Genomic DNA, 23,044 nt, shown 5'->3' on the forward strand with positions numbered 1-23,044 from the left:
AGAATGGTATTGCTCAGTCAGTACAACAATGGATTTTCAATTTCTACATTAACCTCTAAGAACAGATTTCACATTTCATCTTTCTATTAAGAAATTGGCAACTTGAAACAACCACCAATAAATCCGGTCTCCAAACACACGTACTGTTCTCCTAGAGTAAATGAATGGGCACTGCAGTTCTATGATTTAGACAAGATGGCAATCATTATGTCAGCATCTGGTATATATTATGAACACATATGACTGTTCTATAAAAAGAGAAGTCATTTGTTTATGCAGCTCTATACTGGTAGTGGCTCACCCAAAGATCTTTGCCAACACCTGTTACTAGTGCCTTCTACTGAACTCTTTGGATGCAATGAACATGCTCTCTCACCTACAGAGTTCATATCAGCAACTTCAAAAACACAAAATAATCAGAGAAAACTCTACCACCAGCCATCTCAATCACGTCACTCCCTTTGATGCTCCTATTCTTCATGGATGACAGACATCAAATCAATTAATGGGAAATTGCCTCATATATTCTATGCACACTCTCTTTTGTATGCACAGCACAAATACAGTGCTGGAACACTGCCTACTGCCTACTCTAGCCTGCCTGGAGTCCATACTGCCTACTCCAGCACAATAATCAAGAGGGAAGCATCTGAAATCTGCAATTTGCAAGTATCAATCCCTCCTCTGGACAAGCCATGGACTGCATGGGGAATTGCTAGGAGTGAAGATAGGGTCGGTTTTGGATGACACAATCACTCAGGAATATGATGAGGGATGTCTTCAGTAAACAAAGTATAACTTTAGTCAGAATAAACAAAGGAAGGCACATATAGACTATAGAACAATTCTAAGGATCAAACGCAAGGGACGAAGCTGCGCGAACACCCTGCGCGAACACCCTATAGGACGCTTGTAGAGAAGCTCTATGAGGTGGGCTTGTATCGAAGCGAAGTTGAAGAGGGGTCCTTCTTCTCTCCTCCTCCCTGCAGCGATCCGGCCTAGCTCTACGCTCCCAGCACACTTTGTTGTGCATAATTCGAGTCATTGACACTTTCCCTTTATCGGAGAGAGATCTTCAAATTCCCAATTGAGGTTATCAGCTGCATGAGTAAGCATTTGCCAAGAGCTTTTGTGCGGATAAGATTGCGGCGCTCCATGCCATGACCTTTCGCCCACATTATAGCTACAATTGGTGAACTGGAGACTCCCTTACCGTCTTCGGGCCCTTGTTTGGCCCAGTTCTCCCTGCTCTCTGAAGCCGCTGTCGACAGAGCCTTAGCTGCTGTTAGACCTACTACTTGTCCTCTGGATGCATTACCCGTCCTGGCTTGTGAAAACCTGCGGGGCCGGAGCCTCGCGACCCCATCTGTTGAAATTATAATCAATGGTTCCGCCAGAGCAAGGAACCTTACCGGATGGAATTGGAAGAGCCAGTGGTCCGCCCACTCTTAAAAAGACCATCGTTAGATCCGAGCGGTGATCTGGCCCAATTTCCGCCCCGTCTGCGAATGCGGTTTCTGGGGAAGAGTAATTGAAAGAGTGGTGTTACAGGCAACTTCCAAGGTTTTTTCTGGATGGCGCTTCGGCTTTTGACCCGGCCTTCCAGTCCGGCTTCCGGAGTGCTGGGCATGGAATGGCCGGAAGACTGTTCTGCGTCGCCCGATCACGGAATACACTCCCGTATTCCAGCTTGACCGAGGCGGATCGGCGCTGCTGGTGTTGTTAGATCTGACGCGGCGTTTGATGCTGAGTGCGACCACGATTGCTTTGAAGCCCACCGCCTGGCTGCCTCTGGAGTCACGAGGTACTGTCCTTCAATGGATTGTCTCCGTTTCTCCGGGGCCGGAGTCAGCTTAAGTGAAGTGCCCGGGGATCAAAGCCTCCCGGAAGTGCCAGCTTCAATGCGGTGTATTGCCCAGGGGGCACTACTATCCCAGCTGCTATTTAATATCTATATCGCGACCCCTTGCTCAGCTGGATGCGGAGTTTGAGGGCTGGTATGTCATCCAGTATGCAGATGACACTCCAGCTCGTTCTGTTGATGGAGGGCAGCCGCCCACCCTGTGGCTAACCACAGCACTGTTTGGAAGCGGTTGCTTGCTGGTTGGTTCGCGGCAAGAGCAGGTTGAAACTGAATCCATGAGAAGGCGGAGATCCTCACCATGAAGCTTGGCAGCGTGGGGAAGTCTTTCCAGCGCGCCCGGTGTGGGAGGGGGCCACTTTAACTGAGCCCCCCTCCATTAGCATGCAGCCTGGGGAGTCCACCTGGATTCAAATCTCTGTCAATGGAGACCCAGGTGGCCGCATACAACCAGACTGCTTTCTTCCGCATCTTCGCCAGGCCCGGCGGCTGGCGCCCTTCCTCTCCAAAGCGGACCTAGCCACTGTGATACTGCGCAGCAGGTCATCTCCCAGATTGGACTATTGCTTAACTTGCTCTCTGGCGAAGGCCTTCCCTTAGCGTTTTGATCCGGAAGATTAAAACTGAGTCCAGCATGGCAATGACACGCCTGCTTGCCAGAGTAGTGCCACCCTGGCTACATATTCAACCTATACTGTGCCGAGCTGCACTGGCTCCGGTGGAATTCGGATCATCTTCAAGAGTGCTGGTATTGACCTTCAAAGGCCTTCGGCGGCCTGGAGACCATCGTTATCTTCGAGACCGCATCACCTGCCCATCACGTCAATTACCTACTGCGAGCCTCTCCGATCCCGGTGGGAGGCCAATCTACTGAGTGGTCCCTGGCCCTCGATAATCACGGCTGGCCTCCACACGCAGGCCAGAGCCTTCCGCGGACTCTGGCCCCGGCCTGGTGGAGCAGCTCTTCCACTCCAGCTGTCCGGGCCTACTCGCGGGACCTTGGCCCGAGAGTTCCATGAGAAGGCCTGTAGAGGCTAGGAGCTGTTCCGCCGGAGCCTTTGGAGGACTCAGCCCGTTGATGGAGTGCCCCCCCCTGGCCCGGCCCTGATACTTGGGCCGGGCCCTGACATCTGGGCCAGCTGTCATCTCAGACTCGCCATTCCTCCCTTTTGGAAGGGGGAGGGAATTTTTAGGTTAGAATGCTGGACGCCCCCCCTTTTGGGGGAGGTGACGAAATTACTATAGTAGATTAGTGAACGCCATCTATTTTACAGTAGTTTATCATATTATTAGGAATGTTTTATGGTTGTCGCTGCTTTTAAATGTTTTAATTTAATTATTTACATTGTTTTCCCTCTGCTGTACACCGCCCAGAGCCCTCCGGGGATGGGGCGGTATAAAAGCTTAAAAAATAAATAAAATAATAAATAATAAGGAGGGGGGGGCAAAACCACTTAGGAGGTGGCATGATGCTCATTATAAATGCCACTTGCACTAATATAAGGGGCATTTATGCCAGTGCAGAGGAACTTACACCTTGTGGTGGGGAGCCATGTGGCAGTGTGATATCTGGCCATCAGTGAAGACTTGGCAACAATGCTTCTCTAGTGCAAGAGACTGAGCCACTGCCAAAGCAGGTGTTTCAGGGGTGGGGGGGCTAGCTCTAGTTGTCCTGAGCCCTTTCAGCCCAGAATGCCCCCATCTGCCAGTGCAGACTTATGTCTGCAAAATTAGTGACTCAGCCCACTGAACTGCATATACAACTTTCACAGGAGAAAGGGTAGAATTGTTGCCAGCTTCCTGGCAGCAGAGCAGCAAGCCTCAAACAGCCCAAGCCAAAGGGGCGAGGAGTAGAACAGTGGCAAGGGACGGCACCACAGCAGTGCCCCGGCGCCACCTCCAATGGGGTTTCAGGCTGTGGGAGTGGGAAAGTTTTTTTTTAAAGCACTTTCACCTGAAAAATTCCATTAGGAAGACCAACTTATGCCGCACTTCTTGGTGGTGTAAATCAGCTATCAGCATGTGTGGTGTTCCTGGGCTGAAAGTCTTCCCAAGGATGGGTAGGGTAGAGCAGAAGAACTGGGGGAGGGGGTGCAGGGAGCAGTGGGGGATTGAGGGAAGTGCCTAGTTGCAGCATGTGCCAGAGAACAAAGCTGTTGGCATCCCCTAGGTCTTCAGATGTGGGTTGAGGTGCAGCAGAGGGCACCAGAGAGAACCTGAACCTTCGCTTACAGGTGGCAGGCTCACAGCTGAAGAGTGGATCTCAGCTTCATGCTTTTGGAGCCTGAGCAGGTGAGTGGGACTGGGTGGGAATGCTCTCAGAATGCCCCCAGACACCAGCACAACCTCCTATGGTGCAGGAATGACAGCTGTGAGGAATGCTTCCTGGTTCCTTTACCGCAGTGCCCTGCCACCAGAGTAAGCCCCTCAGCACTGGTGTTCAAGCCACTTTGCACAGTAATGGTGGCATGGACACCAGTGCAATCCTTCTGCTGCTTCCAATGTGATCCCCCCTCCCCCCGCTTCTGGATTGCACAGTTAGAAGGCAGGACAGTTGCACCACGGCTGCACGTCCCCAACATGCAGTGCAGGACTGCACTATAAGAGTCCTTCAGAATTGTTTGCCTACCCAGCTTACCCAAACCCCTAATTAAATTCCGACCTGGAATGACTCCAAATTCTGGTAGTCTGTAACTATAACAAAACACAAATTTAACTTTTGAATATTACAAAGGGTGATGGAGTTGACAAGGGTTTGATGACAGTCACCACAGATATCAGTACATTGTCTCTGTTTCTCGCCAACTATTATTTTTAGAACAGGAATCCAAGAAGTTACACAGTGGTTATCTTAAGTGTACTGTACAATTGCTCCAGTATTCTTTTCGAAGTATTCAACACACTTTCAACTCTAGTACAGCAGATTTGCGACATCAGTGTGCAAAGGTTACTTTTAACACGAAACTCTAATCCTTGCTGGATCAAAACAAGCACCTTTCCCATTTCCCAAAGTGCAATTTTTCTATATTGTTTTCATTCATGAAATATGGAGAAGAGAAATAAATGATAGAATTTCACATTACTTCGATCCCTTTCTACAAAGGCAGAACAGAATATGATTTAGGTCTAACATTCCAATAACACAACAGTTGCTTAAGCGACAGATTCAACTTGTAATAATTATAAGTCGCTATTTTTTTCCTCTTCGAAATTAAAAGAGGATATTGCATTGGTTCTTAAATACAAGTGTACAGACCAACACACTAGAGTACTAACAGGACTTGCAATATGAAGAGCCTGCAGAATAGAACAATCTGCTTTCAAAACGAAGCTCCACAAGGAAGGAACCACTGAGTCCAGGAACCAAACAAACGCAACCGGCGAACACGCCGTATTCGCGCGATACACAAAGTGGGAGGAACAAATGTGAGAAACCTGGGAAGACAACCCCGTAGCAGAGAGCAGGTGGGCTTAGAGCGCGCAAGGCGAGGGTGGGGGATCCAAACTCTGGACTAAGTGTAGCAACAGGGAAAGTAATTAGCGCGCAACGGAAGTAGTGAAAAATGATAGAAACAAGGACTCGGGCGGAAGAACTAGTGCGGCCGGATGGAGGAGGCTGACTTACCCGCCGAGCCTCCTGCAAGGATCTGGTGTGAAGCTTCTCTCCAAAAGCTCCCCTGGTTCCCGGGCTGGGTCATTTTTACGCCGAGGAAGATATGCTGAGAAACAAACGCCGAGGAAAGTTGGCCGGGTCTTGTGGGTTTGCAAACAGCCACCCAGCGGAGGAAGGGGAAGTGGCGAAGGCGCCTCTTTGGAGTCTTTCCAAAAACATGCCTGCTTGATCTCTTTCCAGAGCTGGCCCCTCGGCGCTGTAACCTTTATACTGCGCGACCAAAGGGCGTTTGGAGCCCAAGCCAGGCCGATGGTTGCAGCCTCTGCTTGGAAAATAAACTTGTGGGACCTTAAAGATCTACTACGTTTAATTTTTTGCGTAATCGTTAATTACTTGTCTTGAACAAAGTCATGGAGCGGCAAGAAAATCCTTTGCCCAGCCAGTAATTATGCTGTTCAATGCCAGGTAGTGGGGTGATGGCTTTGAAACTTTTGAATCCCTCCCTCTGTCATGGAACTTTGCTGGGTTGGTCACTGTCTCTCAGTCTAAGCTACCTCATAGGGTTGTTGTGAGGACAAGCACAGAAGAGGGAAGAATGAAGCTGTAAGCCACTTTCAATGGGGAGAAAAACCCTCTATAAATATCTAAATAAACGACTATTGGATGGAATTACTAAAGTAAACTACTTATTCAGAGCTAGTGAACCTTCAAATACCAGTAAGTGTGGTTTGATGGGTGGTAGCCCTCTACGCTCTGCTTTTAGGGTGGCCAGGGTAACTGGTTTGCACTATGTGGAACAGGGAAATGGATTAGGCGGACCATTGGTTTTATGCAGGAGGGGACAACTTGTGTTTTTAGCCAGAGCTACAAACAGGGTGAGAGAAAGTAGGAGTTGTTAAAGGCCCCTGTTGTATTACCTGTGTTCATAAATGTACCTGCTAGACACTTCTAATTATATTGAGGTCAGTGGTCTTAAAAAGAGTAACTCGGTTTAGAATGGCACTTAAGACTTTAAGGTGCCACGGATTTACTGTCTTAATTGTACTGCATCATGCCAACAGGGAATGATATGCCTTGGAAAGAATGCAGCCGGATTTTCCACTCCTCACCGCAACTCCCTGTTTTGTCCAAGATTCTCATATGGGGTATATGTAGGAAGTGATGTATCCCCCCACCCCCTTTTCTGGCTGTAGTACTGCAAAACCAATACACCTCCTTCACCCTCCCATTAGACAACCCCCCAAAAGTACCAAGACCACATATGTAGCTATATGTTATCTTTAGCTCGAGATTTGCTTCTAGCACAAAGGAATTGTTCCCCTGAGGTACATGGCTAGCTATCGACCATCACATCTAAATGGACAAATAATGATAGCTGTGGGGTAACTAGAAAAAAAACCCCTCTCTGCATTAAAACAATTGCCCTGACTGTGGCCAATGGAGTCCTCATGACCTACATATAGGAAGTTTTAAATACTTAGCTAATCATTGGACATACAACACATAGTTACCAGTGCCCGCTGAAGGGGAGGCTCCACCAATTTTTGCCTTCATGTCTTCAAGTTTTGTGTTTCATATGTTGCTAAAATATCACATTTCATGAATATGATGAGGTTCCTCTACAGTATGAAAACTTGTGCTACAATAAATATTAGTCCTTATGGTGTTATAAGACTTATTTTTTTTGAAGTATTTGAGATTCTATCTGTTTGCGTTTTAAAAAAAATCAGAATCTGAACCTGGGTAAAAACAATCTATATGTATTTTGAGCCAATCAAAAACAATTGACCAGGTAGCTTCTTTGGGAAGGAGTGGAATCTTATTACTGCTAGAAGAAAGTTGCGTAATCTGAATGGAAACTGCATAAAGAGTACAGTAACTGCACCCAAATCCAGTGATCTACCTATCTACAGATGACCACAGCTCCAGACTTTCCATGATCAGTGAGCAGCATAAATTCTCCTTAAAACTGAAGGCACTTGCACTTCCCATTGGACTCAATTTTAAGCAGCATTTATGCAGCATGTTGCTTGTGGAACTAATGGAGCTGTGTTATCTGCAGATGGATAGATCCAGCAGAGGTCTTTGCCACACAATTGGTATCCATGCTTCTTCTGAGCACTGGTGGGTATATTTTGTTGCAGCATGGAAAGAGCTGATGTATTGTCAAAGGCTTTCACGGCTAGATTCAACTGCTTGTGGTGGGTTTTCCAGGCTTTGTAGCTGTGGTCTGGTGGATCTTGTTCCTAACATTTCGCCTGCATCTGTGGCTGGCATCTTCTGAGGTGTATCACAGAGGGAAGTTTGTTGCATATTGTGTAACAGACTTCCCTCTGGACACAGTGTGTAACAGACTTCCCTCTGTGATACACCTCTGAAGATGCCAGCCACAGATGCAGGCAGCTGAGCAAGATCCACCAGACTGCCCTTCCCTGAAAGCCACTGCTGCCAAGCTGAAAATAGCTGATCTTTGTGGTAAGGCTCTGCACACAAAACTGATTGAAGCACTTACCAGACCAATCTGTTAGTGGCTCATGCCGCCTGGTTTAAGAAGGTGTCTGAAAGGAGGAAGAAGAAGAGAAGGAGGAGTTGGATTTATATTCCCGCTTTCCTGTAGAAGACTCAAAAGGGCTTACAAACTCCTCTCCCTTCCCCCCTCACAACAAACACCTTGTGAGGCAGGAGACCTCATAAGAACCGTGACTAGCCCAAGGTCACCCAGCTGGCATGTGTTGGAGTGTACAGGCTAACCTGAATTTCCCAGATAAGCCTCCACAGCTCAGGCAGCAGAGCAGGGAATCAAACCCGGTTCCTCCAGATTAGAGTACACCTGCTCTTAACTGCTACACCACTTAACAATGAAAATAGCTGTTACTGAAATTCCTAGTAAAGGGGGCTCACAGGCTACCTCTTTAGAGCAAGGTATTGCTACTCTTTCCTTAAGAGCAAAAGCTTGTTGATTGGATAGTTGTGGACACAACCTGTATCAGTTTGGGCCTGTTTCCTGATTGACCAAAGCACCTGTCCTTTTAAAAGGTCTGAATTATATCCTTATGAAATAAATAAATGTATTATGGTATTCTGTTCCTCATTTTTTTAACAGATAACCTTAATGGCATAGTACAAAGATTTAAAATAAAAAACAAAATAAAAAGCAAAATTAAGATAGTTTGTTTATGACTGTGCTAGAGTATCACTGGATTTGTTGTTTAACAGATTAACTGTCTTCTGCTGGTCTGTCCAGCACTCTAAGCCCATCAATAAGGTTGAGAGGAACTTTGTTCTGGTCCGGTTATGAAGGGGGCAATAAACAGAACATGGTGTACAGTTTCTTCAGTTTTCAGCGTGCAGATGCAAAAATGTTTGCAATGGGTGTTTTGGATCCTCTTCCATCCCTCAAAATGGAAGGAAGCGCATTGCATCTGACCAAAGTGATGGCATGTCAGTGCTCCAGATCAGAATGCGCAAACAAATATCTGGCCACTCCTAGGCGGCCATATGAGATGCCAAGGGAGAGGAGAGAGCAGAATTTTTTTTGCTGAGTCATCTATTCCTGATGTTCTAATTTAAAAAGTCTAGATTTTATAGTGGAGAACATCTTATTGGGAGGGAGCATGGCTATAACGTTGGGAGGCAGGCCCAAGGCTTTCAGCGTCACTTCTATGAGGGCCCACCATTCAGTAGCATGCAGAAAAGTTAAGGCCTGGGAAGTGAGGCTCATGTCCTTATGCCTGAAGCAAAGCTGGATCCAGTGCTTGAACGTTATACACCAAGCCCTGGTCTCCAGAAGATGTTGTCCACCTTCTAGGCACAAGGTAGCATAGGGAACAGAGGGTGTCACACTAAATATTTTATACAAAAAGGTAGATTGGATCCAATCGATATTTCTATTTCAGGATTGGATCCATAAATAAACACTATATAAGAGTTGCGGGCAGACTTGCATTAAATGCTTTAAGGGCCGCAGGAAGAAATTGGTGACCCTTTCTGTAAAAGAAATGCAAGATAGTGTTGTATGTATTTTACTGCGTTTTTCATGATACGAACTCACTGGATCATCTTCTTGAACTCCTCATTTTCTATGTCTCAAACATTGTACCAAAGATCACAGTTAGAATTCTGTAGTAAAGGGCTGAATGATATAGCTAGAACAGGATCTCTACTCTCTTTTGGCAGCAGGTTATGGCTCAATGATGCAGCAGTGCTTTAAAAAGGATCTGATGCAGGGACATAGGTATTGATTTTTTATGGGATGGGTTCCGGGAGGGCATGCCCCCCACCCGCCCATGGGGGCATGGCCACGCCTCCCAAAGCCCCACCCCCAGCCTCAGTGCTTATAAAAGCAGCTCTCCGAGGCCAGGGACGACAGACTCCCCTGCCCCGCCTGCCTTCCCTCCCTCACCCGCTGGGTTCCCAGCCAGCAGCCCCTTCTGCCCTCCTCTCTGGACAGAAGTGTAGCTAGGGAAAATGGAGCCCAGTGCAAAATCTGAGTTTTGTGACCCCTTCCCCCCACATGGGCAGCTGCAGTGATGCTTGAATCCACCCCCAAAACAGCATCATTTCCCCTTGTGTTTAAACAAGGGAGCCCAGATTCTCCTTTTAAATCCACCTTAAAGGGAGAATATGGGGTCCTCAGTTAAAACAACATTGAAAGTGATGCTGTTTGGGGGTAGATTATCCCCCACTGTGAAACAGCATCACTTTCATTGTTTAAACTGGGGATCTCAGATTCTCCCTTTAAATCCATGCAGAAGGGGGTGGATTTAAAAGGAGAATCTGGGAAAATGTGGGGGGTACCTGCTGTCAGGGGTGCAATTGTTAAGCTAGCAGCATCAAACTTTTGGGGTATCTTTAAGAGACTCTCCTGATGACACCACCCAGTTTGGTGAAGTTTGGTTCAGGAGGTCCAAAGTTATGGACCATCAAAAGTGTAGCCCCCATCTCCTATTAGCTCCCATTGGAAACAATGGGGGATGGGGCACCCATTTTGGGCATCCATAACTTTGGACACCCTGCACCAAACCTCACCAAAACCTTGGTGGTATCATCAGGAGAGTCTCCCAAAAACTCCCTGAAATTTTGGTGCTGCTAGCCCAAGAACTGCGCCCCTTGCAGGCCAAAAACAAAAACACCTGAGAAATACAAAAACCCACAAACGGGGTCGGAGCTTTGGACATGTCATGGGGGGGGGGGTTTAAACCCGGGAACCCCCCTTTCCTACATCCTTGATCAGATGATGTGCAAGAACTGTGTTTGAGATAACTGCTGCTAGTTAGAGTAGATATTAGCCCTTTCTGCCCAAACCTTTTAAAACGTTTTGAGACAGAAATTAAAACTTTCCTCCATGGAGTTCTGCATTGTTTTTACCCGCCCTCCCCCCTTTGGTTCCTAAAATGTTTTATTTGTAGCCTCAAAACGTTTTAAATGAATGCCCTTTTTAAATGATTTTTAGTTGAAACATTTTCAAAACAGCTTCATTTGCCTGTGTAATCTCTTTAAGATGTTTCCCACGCCTCTCTGCTGTTCCTGGATCTCCTCCTTGGTGCCATTTTTTAGCTCACTCTCCATTCCCCTCACCATTTTTGGAGCAATCAGCAGAATTTTCAGTTTTGGGGGGCTAAATCTTCAAAAGATGGAGTGTAGAAAGCATTGATGCCACAACAAACAAAAAAAGGGGGGATCACAAAATGGTGGTTAGGAATCATTTGGAGGGGGTGAGTGCAGACATACATCATAGTAAAGGGGGGGTTGAAAACATTTCAGAAATGTTTTCAGGGATTTGTGTGGAAAGAGCCTATACTTAGCTTGACAAAACAATTGGCTGATTCAGTACAAGGCAGTTTCATTTGTGGAAGCCAGAAAAGGGGAAGGGAAAGGGAGTCAAAAATATGGAGTCAAAAATAAGATGCCCCCATAAGTCCTTGCACTACCACCACCACCCTATTTCTAATGTGTGATTTTTGTATTTGGACATAGGGGAAAGTATAAGAGGAGTCTCAACAATTATAAAACTATCAGGAAATGTCTCACTCTCATCACCATGGTTTAAGTCTGCCTTGGAGAATATCCCCAGAAACACAGGACAGAAGGCAGGTAAGACTGCAGATGGAGGGAAAAAAACTTGTGGCTAGGTCGAATGGAACCTGGTCAGCCAATATCATCAACCATCCTGTAAAATGACTCTGAAGAGGAAACGTCTCCAAGTCTCCCACCTGGCCTGTTCTTTGTCACCCCTCCCCATTTCAACGTGCAGCTGCGCCCTCTTCTGAAATGGGCAGGGCAGAGAAAGACCTCCTGATAGTTACTCTGGGAAGTGCTAAACTCAGGGACTTGTTCCCAGATTAATGTTGACAGCATTCTACCCCAGAGCCAAGCACAATTTCATTTATTTTTTACCCTTCAAAAACTAGGTCACCAGAATTCATGTCTGCCCCGTTGTAACTTCTTAAAACATTCCTGTGTGTAACATCTCTAACTCCATGTGAAAGTTTCTGGCTCTGAGTGTGAACGCGGCACTGGCATAGAAACCGCTGTTTTAAAAGGAATACAATTTCAAACAAACGCCCAGCACATAAAAATACATGTATTTCCCTTTTCCCTAGTTTTTTTTTTTAGAAAATACTGGAAGATGCCTAGTTCTTTATCGCAAGGACTCGACGCAGACACAGAGACTCTCCGCGAGGCTCCTCGGCATACTTGCACTCCAGGATTCCTCTCCCCCTGCAGGCGCCTAAGGACAGGCCGGCGCAGATCCCCACGCACCACCCCAGAGTCGCCAGATGTCCCACCCTCCTACTGACCCAGAAGCCCCAGCAGTCTGTGCGGTCAGCCGGCGAGTTCCTCTGTTCCGCTCAGCTGCGGCGTGTTCCCCCAGAGTCCCGGGAGCGCGCGCTGGGCTTGCATGCCTGTGTGCTCGTTCGCGGTCTGGACTCTAGTTGTGCCGGACTGAGTATCTGCTGGCACACGTGCAAGAACGCAGAGCGGCGTCCTTCCCTGTGTGTTTGGCCTGGCAGGGTACCGGGTGAAACAAAGAGGTAAACGGGCGTATTTCCATCCAGGCAGGCAGGCGGGACTTTATCACAGTGTGGGACGTTGCTTCACTTGGGGTCGGACGTTGCTTCACTTGGGGTCGGCTGGAGGATTATTTGGGTCCTGCTTGCACCTTTCCTCTTGCTGGTTCTTTGGGAGTCAGCGTGCAGTGTCTCATGTTTGGAGGACGACAGACAACGTCGACTTGTTCAGGCCGCCAGTTTCATTAACAAAAAGACCCAACCGGCATGATTTTTGTACTGTCTGGTGTCTTGGTCCCACGTGAACGTTACTGCCAAAAGTTGTGTGGATAGGTCTGTCAGTTGTCATTATCTGTAACTGCTAAATAGAACTTCCATGTTAGAGGCAGTGTACCTTGGAGCTGCGGTAGCCAGTAAGTGTGATCCAGCCACACCCTTCATTTTCCCCCACTTTTCCCTAACCCTTTCTTCCACAGAAGCAAGACTTATGTGGACAAATTTATGGTGACTTGGAATGCTTTGGAGTAAATTTTCATCACCAGTAAATGACTCAATTATGCGACTTTAAACATTGGTATTCCCAATGAAAGTGGTTAATAAATAAACTTGAAACACTTCCTGTTTTTAATGCTTGAGGAATGGTGTTTGATGGAGTTGGTTATGTTTTTCATATACAAAGAAGCAGAATGTGAACTAGTGACTCCTCTTCACCAGTCTCAGTTGCTAAGAGGTTTATTGAAAACAGGCTTGGAGTTGCAAAGATCTATTTGCAAATGAGATGGTGGTTCCCTCAGAGCTTTGGTTAGTGTCCCAGAAACAGAGTTCATATCCGTATTTAAAAGTACAGTAACATTTTAAATAATTGTGAAAATCGATAGGCTGTGATAGGCTTCATGGGCTACCACAAACATTATTGTTGATAAACAGATGACTGTTTAATAACTTTCTAAATTGAGATGTGACTCACCCCCATCATCATGAAGTGTTTTGAAAAACTGGTCCATAGGCATATTAGTTCTTGCCTTCCAGATACATTTGATAAACATCAGTTCGCATATCGGACTAATAGATCTCTGCGGAGAGGCTATGCCATTGCCATTAAGCCTCCACACTGCTTTGTATCCTGGAACATCAGGGAATTAATAATGCGAATGCTTTTGCGGACTTTAGTTTACGCGGTTAATACTAATCTAAGCCACAAAAGACTGAGTATGGCTTCGAGCTGGATCTTGGACTCTCACATTCAATCTGTTTTGTGGATTAGGGAGCTTCTTGCTGTCTGGAGCGTTCCCAGAGGTTAGACTTCAGGAATCGAGGGTTTCCTCAGTTCTTACTCTAAATAGTCAGAGCATACAGGAAAACAACAAATGTTGGAGTCGCTACTGTTCACCAACTTATACATATGACTGTACTCCTGTCTATCACTTAATTAACACCATTATCAAATTTGCTGATGACACAGCCTGGCGGTGGTGGGGCATACCATCTCTGGAGGAGGTGAGTCTGCCTATCCGGAATAAGTGGACCGACTGCTCTCATGAATTGCAAGGGAAAATAAACTGGTTCTTAACAATACCAAGACAGAGGGGCTCATAGTGGACGATAGGAGGAGTAGATCAGAAATTCAGCCCTAGACTATAAATGGAGATCAGAAGTGGAAGCGGGTGGCTAGTTTTAAATTTCTGGGCGTTGCTTGATTAGAGAGGACTTGAAATACCTGGAAGTACAGACTGCAGCGGTGGATTAAGAAAGCCCATTTCAAAGACTGTACTTTCTGAGACTTTTAAAGGAAGCAACAACTAGATGGAAAACTTCTGAGGTGTCCTTTTACGCTGTGTGCTATAGAGTGTCTTAACCTACTGCATCTGTGTATGGTTCTCCAGTTGCACAGTGGGCGAATAGGAAGAAGCTCAAAGGGTGATCACTACTGCACAAAGGATTATCGGCTGCCCTCTTCCCTCCTTGGAAGAAATCTATAATTCCCGAAGCCTAAATAAAGCCCAAAATATTCTGAGGGACCCGTCTCATCCAGCACACTCTCTTTTCAAACTGTTACCATCTGGCAGACGATACAGGGCTCTCAGAACTAGGACAAAGAGGCTTAGAGACAGCTTCTACTCTAGAGCTGTGGCTATGCTAAACTCCGCTGCTTCATATTGATGTATTTGGGGCTGTGTAGGGATGGGTGGAGGAAGGGGAAGTGAGGATGATGTATGAGTCTGAAATTGTGTGCATCGAGGAATGCTGCTGTAAATTTCGTTGTGCGTGCACAATGACAATAAAATGCTTATGCTTATGCTTATGCTTATGCTGATCCTGCCCTAAGGTGGCAGCAGTTGATATTACAGACAGAATTAGTTCCGAAGTGGAGCAACAGTTGCCAGTCTTCCGAATGGCTGAGTCATTCAAGTCCATTGCTCATTTTAAAAATCAACATTCTACTATTTACAGCCGCATGGCCACTTAAAAGGTTTTTGCTGTATAGTTCTGCAATTTTTTTAAAAAAAGACTGTTCATTGTGTAGAATTTGTATGTGACAAAAAGTTTTTTTTTTAAAAAAAATCCTTCCATTATATTGCATTTTGAATAATGGTTATTGTTATACACTCTTATGGATTGAGTTTTTGTACATTTTATGACTTCGTTTCTTTTGTTTTTGAGAGCAGGAGACAGGGTGCCAGATGGCAGGATTTGCTTTGATCAGATTATTGAAAAAGATCAAAGGACCTTTTGAAAACACCTAAGAGGAATGGGGGAAGGGTAGGGAAAGGGGGGGAAATGAAATAGGTACTTCTTAAAAAACCATTTATCATATTTTCAAACTGCCCCTTTTCTAAAATAATCAAGTAGCAAACATTCCACTTTGAAACCACCACTAATATATACAACTAGCGGGGCCCAGCCACATGTTGCTGTGGCAATTGTCCTTCTCATCACAGTCCGCAACCCACACATGCAGGTCCAATGATCCCCAGCATAGCCTTTTGGGAGCAGCAGTGGTGTAGTGACTAAGAGCAGGTGTACTCTGATCTGGAGGAAACGGGTTTGATTCCCAGCTCTGCAGCTTGAGTTGCGGAGGCTTATCTGGGGAATTCAGATTAGCCTGTGCACTCCCACACACACCAGCTGTGTGACCTTGGGCTAGTCACAGCTTTTCGGAGCTCCCTCAGCCCCACCCACCTCACAAGGTGTTTGTTGTGAGGTGTGAAGGGCTTAAGGAGAGGAGTTGTAAGAAAACCCCTTTGAGTCCTCCTACAGGAGAGAGAGGGGGGGATATGAAAATCCAAACTACTCCTCCCTCCTCCCTCCTCCTCTTGCTTCTTTTGGGGTAGGTCAAATGGAATCCCTCTTTCCCTTTTTCAATTCACATTATTAAATGAGTGCTGTCTTCTCCAGTTTTTACGATATAAGGGTGAAATCCTTTCCATTCCACAACGGAACTGTCAGAGTGCAAATCCAGCTGTCCATGAGGGCTGGTTTGCCCACGCGCAGATCCTGGCTTGGGTAAAGGCAGAACTGGGGCCCAAAGGAGGCTATCCTGGTCGAAGGACAGCAGAGGCAGGAATGGTGGTGAGCTCAAGATTAGAGGCAAGCTCCCTGGGTTTTAAGAAGGGCCACGATGCAAAAGGAAAGCAGGAGCCAGTAGTGTTGAAAAGTTCACCCCACCCCAGCGGATTTTCTTAGAAGAAAAAGGCAGAACTCCCAGCTTGATTTTAGTGATAAAGAAGCTGAATATGGGTGAGGAAGTGGGTAAGTGATGGTTGGATGTGAGGGAGGGCAGAGTGAGGTGTGTGAGGATGAGCTGGATGTGGATGAGAGTATGTGTGTTGTGTGGTAGTATTGGGTGAGGCACAGAGAGTGAAAGTTACCTGCATGTGTGTTTAGGGGGGAACCCCACCTGACGTCTCACATGGCAAAAGTCGTGTGCGTGTTTCACTTCCACTTTCGTATTACCTACCAGTATTACCTATTTACTGTTTTCACTGCTCATCTCTGGCCATCTCTGTGAACATTCTAAGGGCATACCAAGCCCTCAGGCCACAGACAGGCTGCACGAACATTCTAAGGGTGACAGTTAAACAGAACCAGCTTCATGGTCTGGTGCGCCAGGAAAAAGACGTTTTACCTGGCTCAAGTATGGACTTTTGAAGGTCCGATTACCTGCCCGCAACAGGGAGGGACGTCATGTGAAAATTTGGGGGCGATCCGTCCAGCCGTTTCAGCGTTAGGGCATTACCAACAAACGAATGGTTAGCTTTATATATATAGAGAGAGATTATCTATGTTCTGGAAGGTTCACTCCATTATTTTGGAGTGACAAAGGCTGCCAAAACCAGGCAATGGACCAAATAGATAAGGTATATATATTCTTGAGTTACTCCCTATGCCAGTGTGGTCAATTGGACTCTAATTTGGATAAATTGATTTGATTCCCCCCACTCCACCTGACTCTCATCTGATGAACTGGATTTATTTCAACCTACCTCACAAGGTGGTTATTAGAATAAAACAGAGGAGGAGGAGACAATGTTGCAAGCCACTTTGGGAGAAAAGTAGTATTTAAATGTGGAAGCAAATAAAGGGCAGCCCCATCCAAAGTGGGTCACGGGGGTCACGGGGCTGATGTGGTATTGCCCCACCGCTCCCATAGAGATTTTCCAGCAGCGAGGGGAGGTTTTAAAAGCCAAAAAGCCTCCCTGCCACCAACAAGTCTTTATTGGGCAGAATAGACTTGCGCCATGTTTTTGGTGGCGTAAGTCGGCTATCCTGTCCACCAGCACCACAGGGCAAATGGCCAGGAAGTCAGCTCCTCCCCGAGCCAAGCCCCCAGCCGGACCCTGCAGCACCAGTGGCAGGGTTGCTGGCACTGCATCCAGCACCATGTCCCGGGACCAGGGAGGGCCATGGCAGCCACATGCTGGCAGTTTTGTTCCTCTGCCAGGGCAGTTTGACCACACCTCTAGTGTGACCACACCACACAGCAAATCCTCCAGTGTGGCCACACACCACTTCCCCAGGAGTATTCCCCCCGCCTTTGGAATGGGGCCGTGAACCTTGTAAACCTGTGGAGATCTCTCTTTCTATTTTGGCATATTAATTTGATATGCTGCATAAATATCTCAAAAGTTGTTTAAGTAGCCAGAATTTGTTGAATTGATTTGGAAGAACAAAATCAGCAAAGGTACTTAAATGTTGTCTAAATGGTTTGTAGGTCATTCCAAGGTTTAAACTTATTGTACATTTCCTCCCCAGTGCTTTGGCTTCCTGAGAAATAATCTGAAAAAAAGTTAATTACACCTTTGACACTGACCAGTTTGAGTGACATTTATTATTTTCTGTTTAGAAAAATAGATTTTTCCACAAAAGGCAACCTTCTTTCTCTACACATAGTTCTACATAAGGCAGTGGAACAACATCTATTTTACAAAGGACTTGTGCATGTTAAACCGTAATTATACATAGATACTCCCCCCACCCTGCTTTTTTTGGCCATATTTCAAATCTTCACTATGTTTTCATCTTGCTTTTTAGTCAACATCAGGAAGAAAATACCGGTACTCCTCTCATCTCATGACTCAACATCTCTTGCCAGGAACTAAAATGAACTAGTTTGAAGGAAGCTATCTTTGGATTCCTCATTGTGGTCATCCATCCATCATTAATTCAGGTAAGGACCAGAAATGCCCTGAATGTTGTATGACAACATTTCATTATCCTTCCTGTCTGGATGAATATTTCTGCCATGGCAGTTCTCATATAGAAGTAACAAGGAAATGTATACAGCGGTAATTGTTAGGCCATGTAGTCCATTATGATCTTCTGGAAACTAGATGTCTTGACTTCAGTTCCTGGCCTCACTGAAAATATCTGCTCATCAACCATAATTTATTATCTTTAAAGTGGAATATTAACTATTAGTCTTAGATAACTGTTCAGTATTTCATCAGTCTATTCATATAGCTTCCATTAGCTAGGATTTATGTAAAAGGAAGATACAAATGTGTTCAGTTGTAGTACTGTAAAAAACTTGGTATAGTTTCTTTTGTCTTTGTTAAATCTGGGGTTTTCTAGTCATTAATAGTTGGAAACCTTTTATATGTTAAGTACTGTGTGTGCATGAAATTAATGGGTTCACTGAGGGTCAAGTGTTTTATTTCACAGTAGCTTTTCTGTACTATACAAAAGTGATCACTATAATTACAAAAGCATAAGTCTCAAGTAATCTATTATTTTTTTCATCTTGTTATAGCTTAGAAAGCAAATGGCTTCCTCATGACTGAAATCAAAAAGGCCATAACACAAAGGAAAAAATAGATTATACACTTGAGTAAAAACAACTTCACTTGGAAAAAATATTATACTTACCCTATATAAAAGGGATCACTGACAACATAGGAAACGTGATGAAAAATGCAACCTACTGCCAGTCGACAAATCCACTAATACAGCTAATGTTATGATCAGTGAAAGACAAAAGAAACCCATTCATTTCTGCAGGTGTTTACCATACTACATGCAACTGTGGACAGTTGTATATTGGAACTGCCAAACACATCATTATCACAAAAATTAAAGAACATGAAAGACACTGCAGACTTTACCAGCCTGAAAAATCTGCAGTGACTGAGCATGCATTAATTCAAACTGGAAACAAAATCTTATTTGGAGAAACAGAAGTGTTTGGCAGGTCCAACAATTACTTTGTAGACAGGGAAGTTATTGAAATACATCAGCGTCAGCACAGTATTAATAGAAAGAAGGTTTGAAAATAAACAAAATCTGGCTACCTATACTAAAAGACATCAAACCCAAACTTCAGACACTTTAAAAGACTTCTCCAAATCATCCCCACCCCAATGGCATATCTAGTAGAGGCAAGAAAGTTCAGACAACCCAGGCACCATTTTGGCTACCTGCCTCCCTCTCTCCCTGCACCCAGTCTCCAGCCAAACTCTTCCTGCCCCCGCACTGAACCCCCCCTGCCGAACTCTTGCCACCATGCCCCTCAAAAAAAAATCCCTACAAACCTCACACCTCCCTTCCCCTCTTCCATCCTGCACACCCTCTGTCCCCCCTGCCAGCTCTGAGGAAGGGCTGGTGGGAGGCGGAGAGTGAGTACTGCCCCCGCTGCCTCCTCACTGGCCTGCTGCTGTCTTCAATGTCTCTCCTGTCATGGGGAATTCACCCCATCCTTGCCCCTTTGGCCTGCAGCAGCCTCCTGGTAGCCTGGCCTCAACCTTCCCTGCTCCAAGAGATTGGCAGTGTAGCGGGAACCAACTGTCCCCGGCCACGAAACAGCTTAACCGTAATGGAGCCCCATAGACCACAGCAGAGATGAAGGTGGAAGCAGCTGGCAGCAGCCCCGTCTCCTTTGTGTGAGGTGTGCTGAGGCCGACAACACACCTCCAAGGCCCAAGGAAAGTATTGTTACCTAGCTTAACAGGGGGGTAGAATTTCTTATGGTGTTAGTACTGGGGAAGAATAGCTCGGTTTTGCAAATACGTTGGGGAAAGAGCTTAGCTTGGCAGAGCACTGAGGAGAGCAACTTAGCTTGGCAGAGCTTTGGGGAGATAACTCACTTGGCAATGCATGTGGGGAGAGCAGCTCAGCTTGGCAGAGCTTTTTGGGGAAGAAACGACTTGGCTTGGCAATGCGAGAGGAGGCTAGGCTGGAATCTTTGAGACTATGTATACAGGGAAATATGGCAAGGAGCGTTCCGCAGAGTAACAGAAGGAGTCCAAATCAAGTTTAAAATGTTTATATAAATTTGGGTTCAAGCAAACATACAGGAAGATATGGAGGCACATACACACAAGTTCCTAGAGATATAAAAAGGTGAGAAAAATAGGTTTGGATGATAGAGAGGGAATTGGGAAGCAGCAGGGTGATACGTTACCTAATGGTTCCAATGTAGCAGCCGAAGTAGAAGGCAGGGACTCTATGCCAGCACAGAGATCCCATAGAAGGGCGATATCGTGTCTCACACCAACTTGACCAAGGGAGGTTCAGGTTAGAAATGAGCAATGAGCTTAAGGTGAGCAGGGCTTTTATTCAAGGTGTTGCTAATGTAATCAAAATCGCTAGTTTGGAGAGAAAAGGGACCCTTTGCTTTAGGTTTCATTTCTTGCAGCTGTGCTGGGTTGCGGGGCTGAGCTAATTAGCATCTCCATCTATTGTCCTAAACCCAGGGGATTGGTAGCCAATTGTTACCTTGAATAGGTGGTCGGAAGAGTGAGTCTCTGGCTATTGTAATTTAGCTGAGGCAGCGAGATTACATCAAGGATGGGAGCACTTAGGAGTTTTTAGGAACAGCTGAAGGGAAGGTAGGTTGCAGCATCTCAGTTCAAGGGATAGTTCACATTTACAACTATTGACTGTAGCTCTGGCTTGGGTGTGGACATCAAGGAGCAAATGAGTAGATTTATTTTCTACTGACTGTTTGCTATTTCTTAGGCTTGCTGTTAGCCTATTTTATCCTACGCCACACCATATATATTTGTTAGCATTAATATATCACAGATATGTCTCACGTATACATTCTATCCATAAATATCCCTGCTTGGATGTGTGTTTTAGGATGTGTGGTGGAAGGGGTACATAACAGTATGTTAATTTTTTTTTTGCAGGGGGATGAATAGCGGGGGGGGGGGTTGGCTGGGAACTGGGCATAGGGACTGGGCACTTTCCATCCCCTCCTCTTTCTAAACAGTTGACAGTTAACATCATGAGCATTCCACAGTCATCACTGTGAAAAGAGGGAGAAGAAGAAGAGTTTGGATTAATACCCCACCTTTCTTTCCTGTAAGCATATTCAAGGTGGCTTACAAACTCCTTTCCCTTCGTCTCCCAGCAACAGGCACCTTGTGAGGTAGGTAGGGCTATGAGAGTTCTGAACAAATTGACTAGTTAAAGTCAGCCAGCAGGAATGTAGGAATGGGGAAACAAATCTGGTTCACCAGATAAGAGTTTGCCACTCATGTGGAGGAGTCAAACCCAGTTCTGCAGATTAGAGTCCACTGCTCTTAACCACTATGCCATGCTGGATCTCTGAGACAAGGTTTGACGAGAAAACATCTGAAGATGCTAGCTACAGGTGCTGGAGAAACATCAGGAATAAAAATATTCAAACCATGGCTACATAATCCAAAAATCTCCCAACAAATATTTAATCTCAAAACTGTTTACTATCACCTTCCTTCCCCACAACAGGCACCTTGTGAAGTAGGCGAGGCTGGGAGAGTTCTGAGAGAACTGTGTTTAGCTCAAATACATACAGCAGACTTCATGTGGAGGACTGGGAAATCAAACCTGGTTCTCCAGATTAGAGTCTGTTGCTCTTAACCATTACACCACAATGGCTCTCCACTGGTTTGATTAGATTACTTCCTTGGCAACTAGTGGTTTGTAAGTGAGCCTGATGCACTATCGTGATGGAACCTGTTACGTTCAACCAGGTGCGTAACGAGGAAAACTGGAGCCCTGGGCAAAACCTGAGTTTGATGCCCCCCCCATGGGCGGTGAAAGGAGGCGGAGCTCCCCCATCCTCCTCCCCTGGTGGCTTGTGGCTTCCCCCTCCCTGCCGGCTGAACTTAGGCGCCCCCCTTACCAGTGAAAGGGCATGAGATGCAGGGGGCTTGTGGGCGGTGGGTTGGCCAGGTGCGTCTGCCCCCCTGACTGCTAGTCCTGCCACCCTACAAAGATCCATCCGAGGACGCAGCAGGGCTGACAAGAGGTGGAGTTGTTATGAATTTTTCAATTTAATTAATCCCAATCAATACTCACAAACAGTCCAGTAGGCAATCAAGTAGCTTTTATTGTCACATCTATAGAAGTGGAGGATAACCGCACCCTTGGGCGTTGGTCATCCTGAAGATCTGTGTGCGCTTAACGAAAGCAATTTAAAGGCCCCTACTCTGTCACTCTGTGGTAGGATTTACCACATGTACATCCAGCGGTTAAGAGGGCTCCCATTCTCCTAACAAGGCAGAAGCGGCCATTGTTCGATGTTCGCACCCACCCACAAGCTATGCCATGCCTTTTTCACATGGCATCCCACCCTAAAACTCCCAAAAAGTCCCTGTAATAGGCACTTCCTTTCTATTCTGCCAGCTTGGCAGTTTGGTTAAGCAATATAGCTGATTCATACTGTTCCCGTATGCTGAACACGAGTTTACTGAAATAACTCTTCTTTTCATATCTTACACCCCCACAGGTTTCCGTTCACTTCCCTTTCTTGCCCCGTTACTATGCTGGCCCCCCTCCTCCCTCTTTATTGCTTCATCACAGCCTCAGCATTTTTCTCTAATTATACCCTTGAAGCTATGTTGCAGACCTGTTGCAGGCCCTGCTTGACTAGCAACAAAACACATAGCCATATCCTGCATTTTGTATACCTCACCACTTTCTGAATGCTGATCCATAACATTCACTCTTTAAGTCAAACAAAATGGTACGAGTATCCACCTAACTCTAAATTCTCATACTTCTCGTCCGGATAGTATTTCATACACAGTGGAGTTTTCTAACAGCAGAGAGGCATTAAGACCTACGCCTCGTGTT

The 23,044-nt window shown here is 45.8% G+C and overlaps 2 protein-coding genes across 4 annotated transcripts in view; one reads left to right on the forward strand and one right to left on the reverse strand.

Annotated features, from left to right (window-relative positions):
• Nucleotides 1-5,693, reverse strand: part of SLC25A21 (solute carrier family 25 member 21) — a 346,209-nt gene extending 340,516 nt beyond the window's left edge. For both annotated transcript variants that reach the window (XM_048487003.1, XM_048487002.1), the window contains exon 1: nt 5,487-5,693. In XM_048487003.1, the coding sequence (XP_048342960.1) occupies nt 5,487-5,559 (73 nt within the window). In that variant the 5' untranslated portion in view covers nt 5,560-5,693. The remainder of the gene's footprint in view (nt 1-5,486) is intronic.
• A 6,597-nt stretch (nt 5,694-12,290) lies between these two features.
• Nucleotides 12,291-23,044, forward strand: part of MIPOL1 (mirror-image polydactyly 1) — a 254,510-nt gene continuing 243,756 nt past the window's right edge. For both annotated transcript variants that reach the window (XM_048485912.1, XM_048485911.1), the window contains exons 1-2: nt 12,291-12,508; nt 18,017-18,152. The gene's annotated coding sequence lies outside the window, so the exon portion shown is untranslated. The remainder of the gene's footprint in view (nt 12,509-18,016; nt 18,153-23,044) is intronic.

This window comes from Sphaerodactylus townsendi, linkage group LG02 (assembly GCF_021028975.2).
Source record: "Sphaerodactylus townsendi isolate TG3544 linkage group LG02, MPM_Stown_v2.3, whole genome shotgun sequence".
Classification (NCBI taxonomy): domain Eukaryota; kingdom Metazoa; phylum Chordata; class Lepidosauria; order Squamata; family Sphaerodactylidae; genus Sphaerodactylus; species Sphaerodactylus townsendi.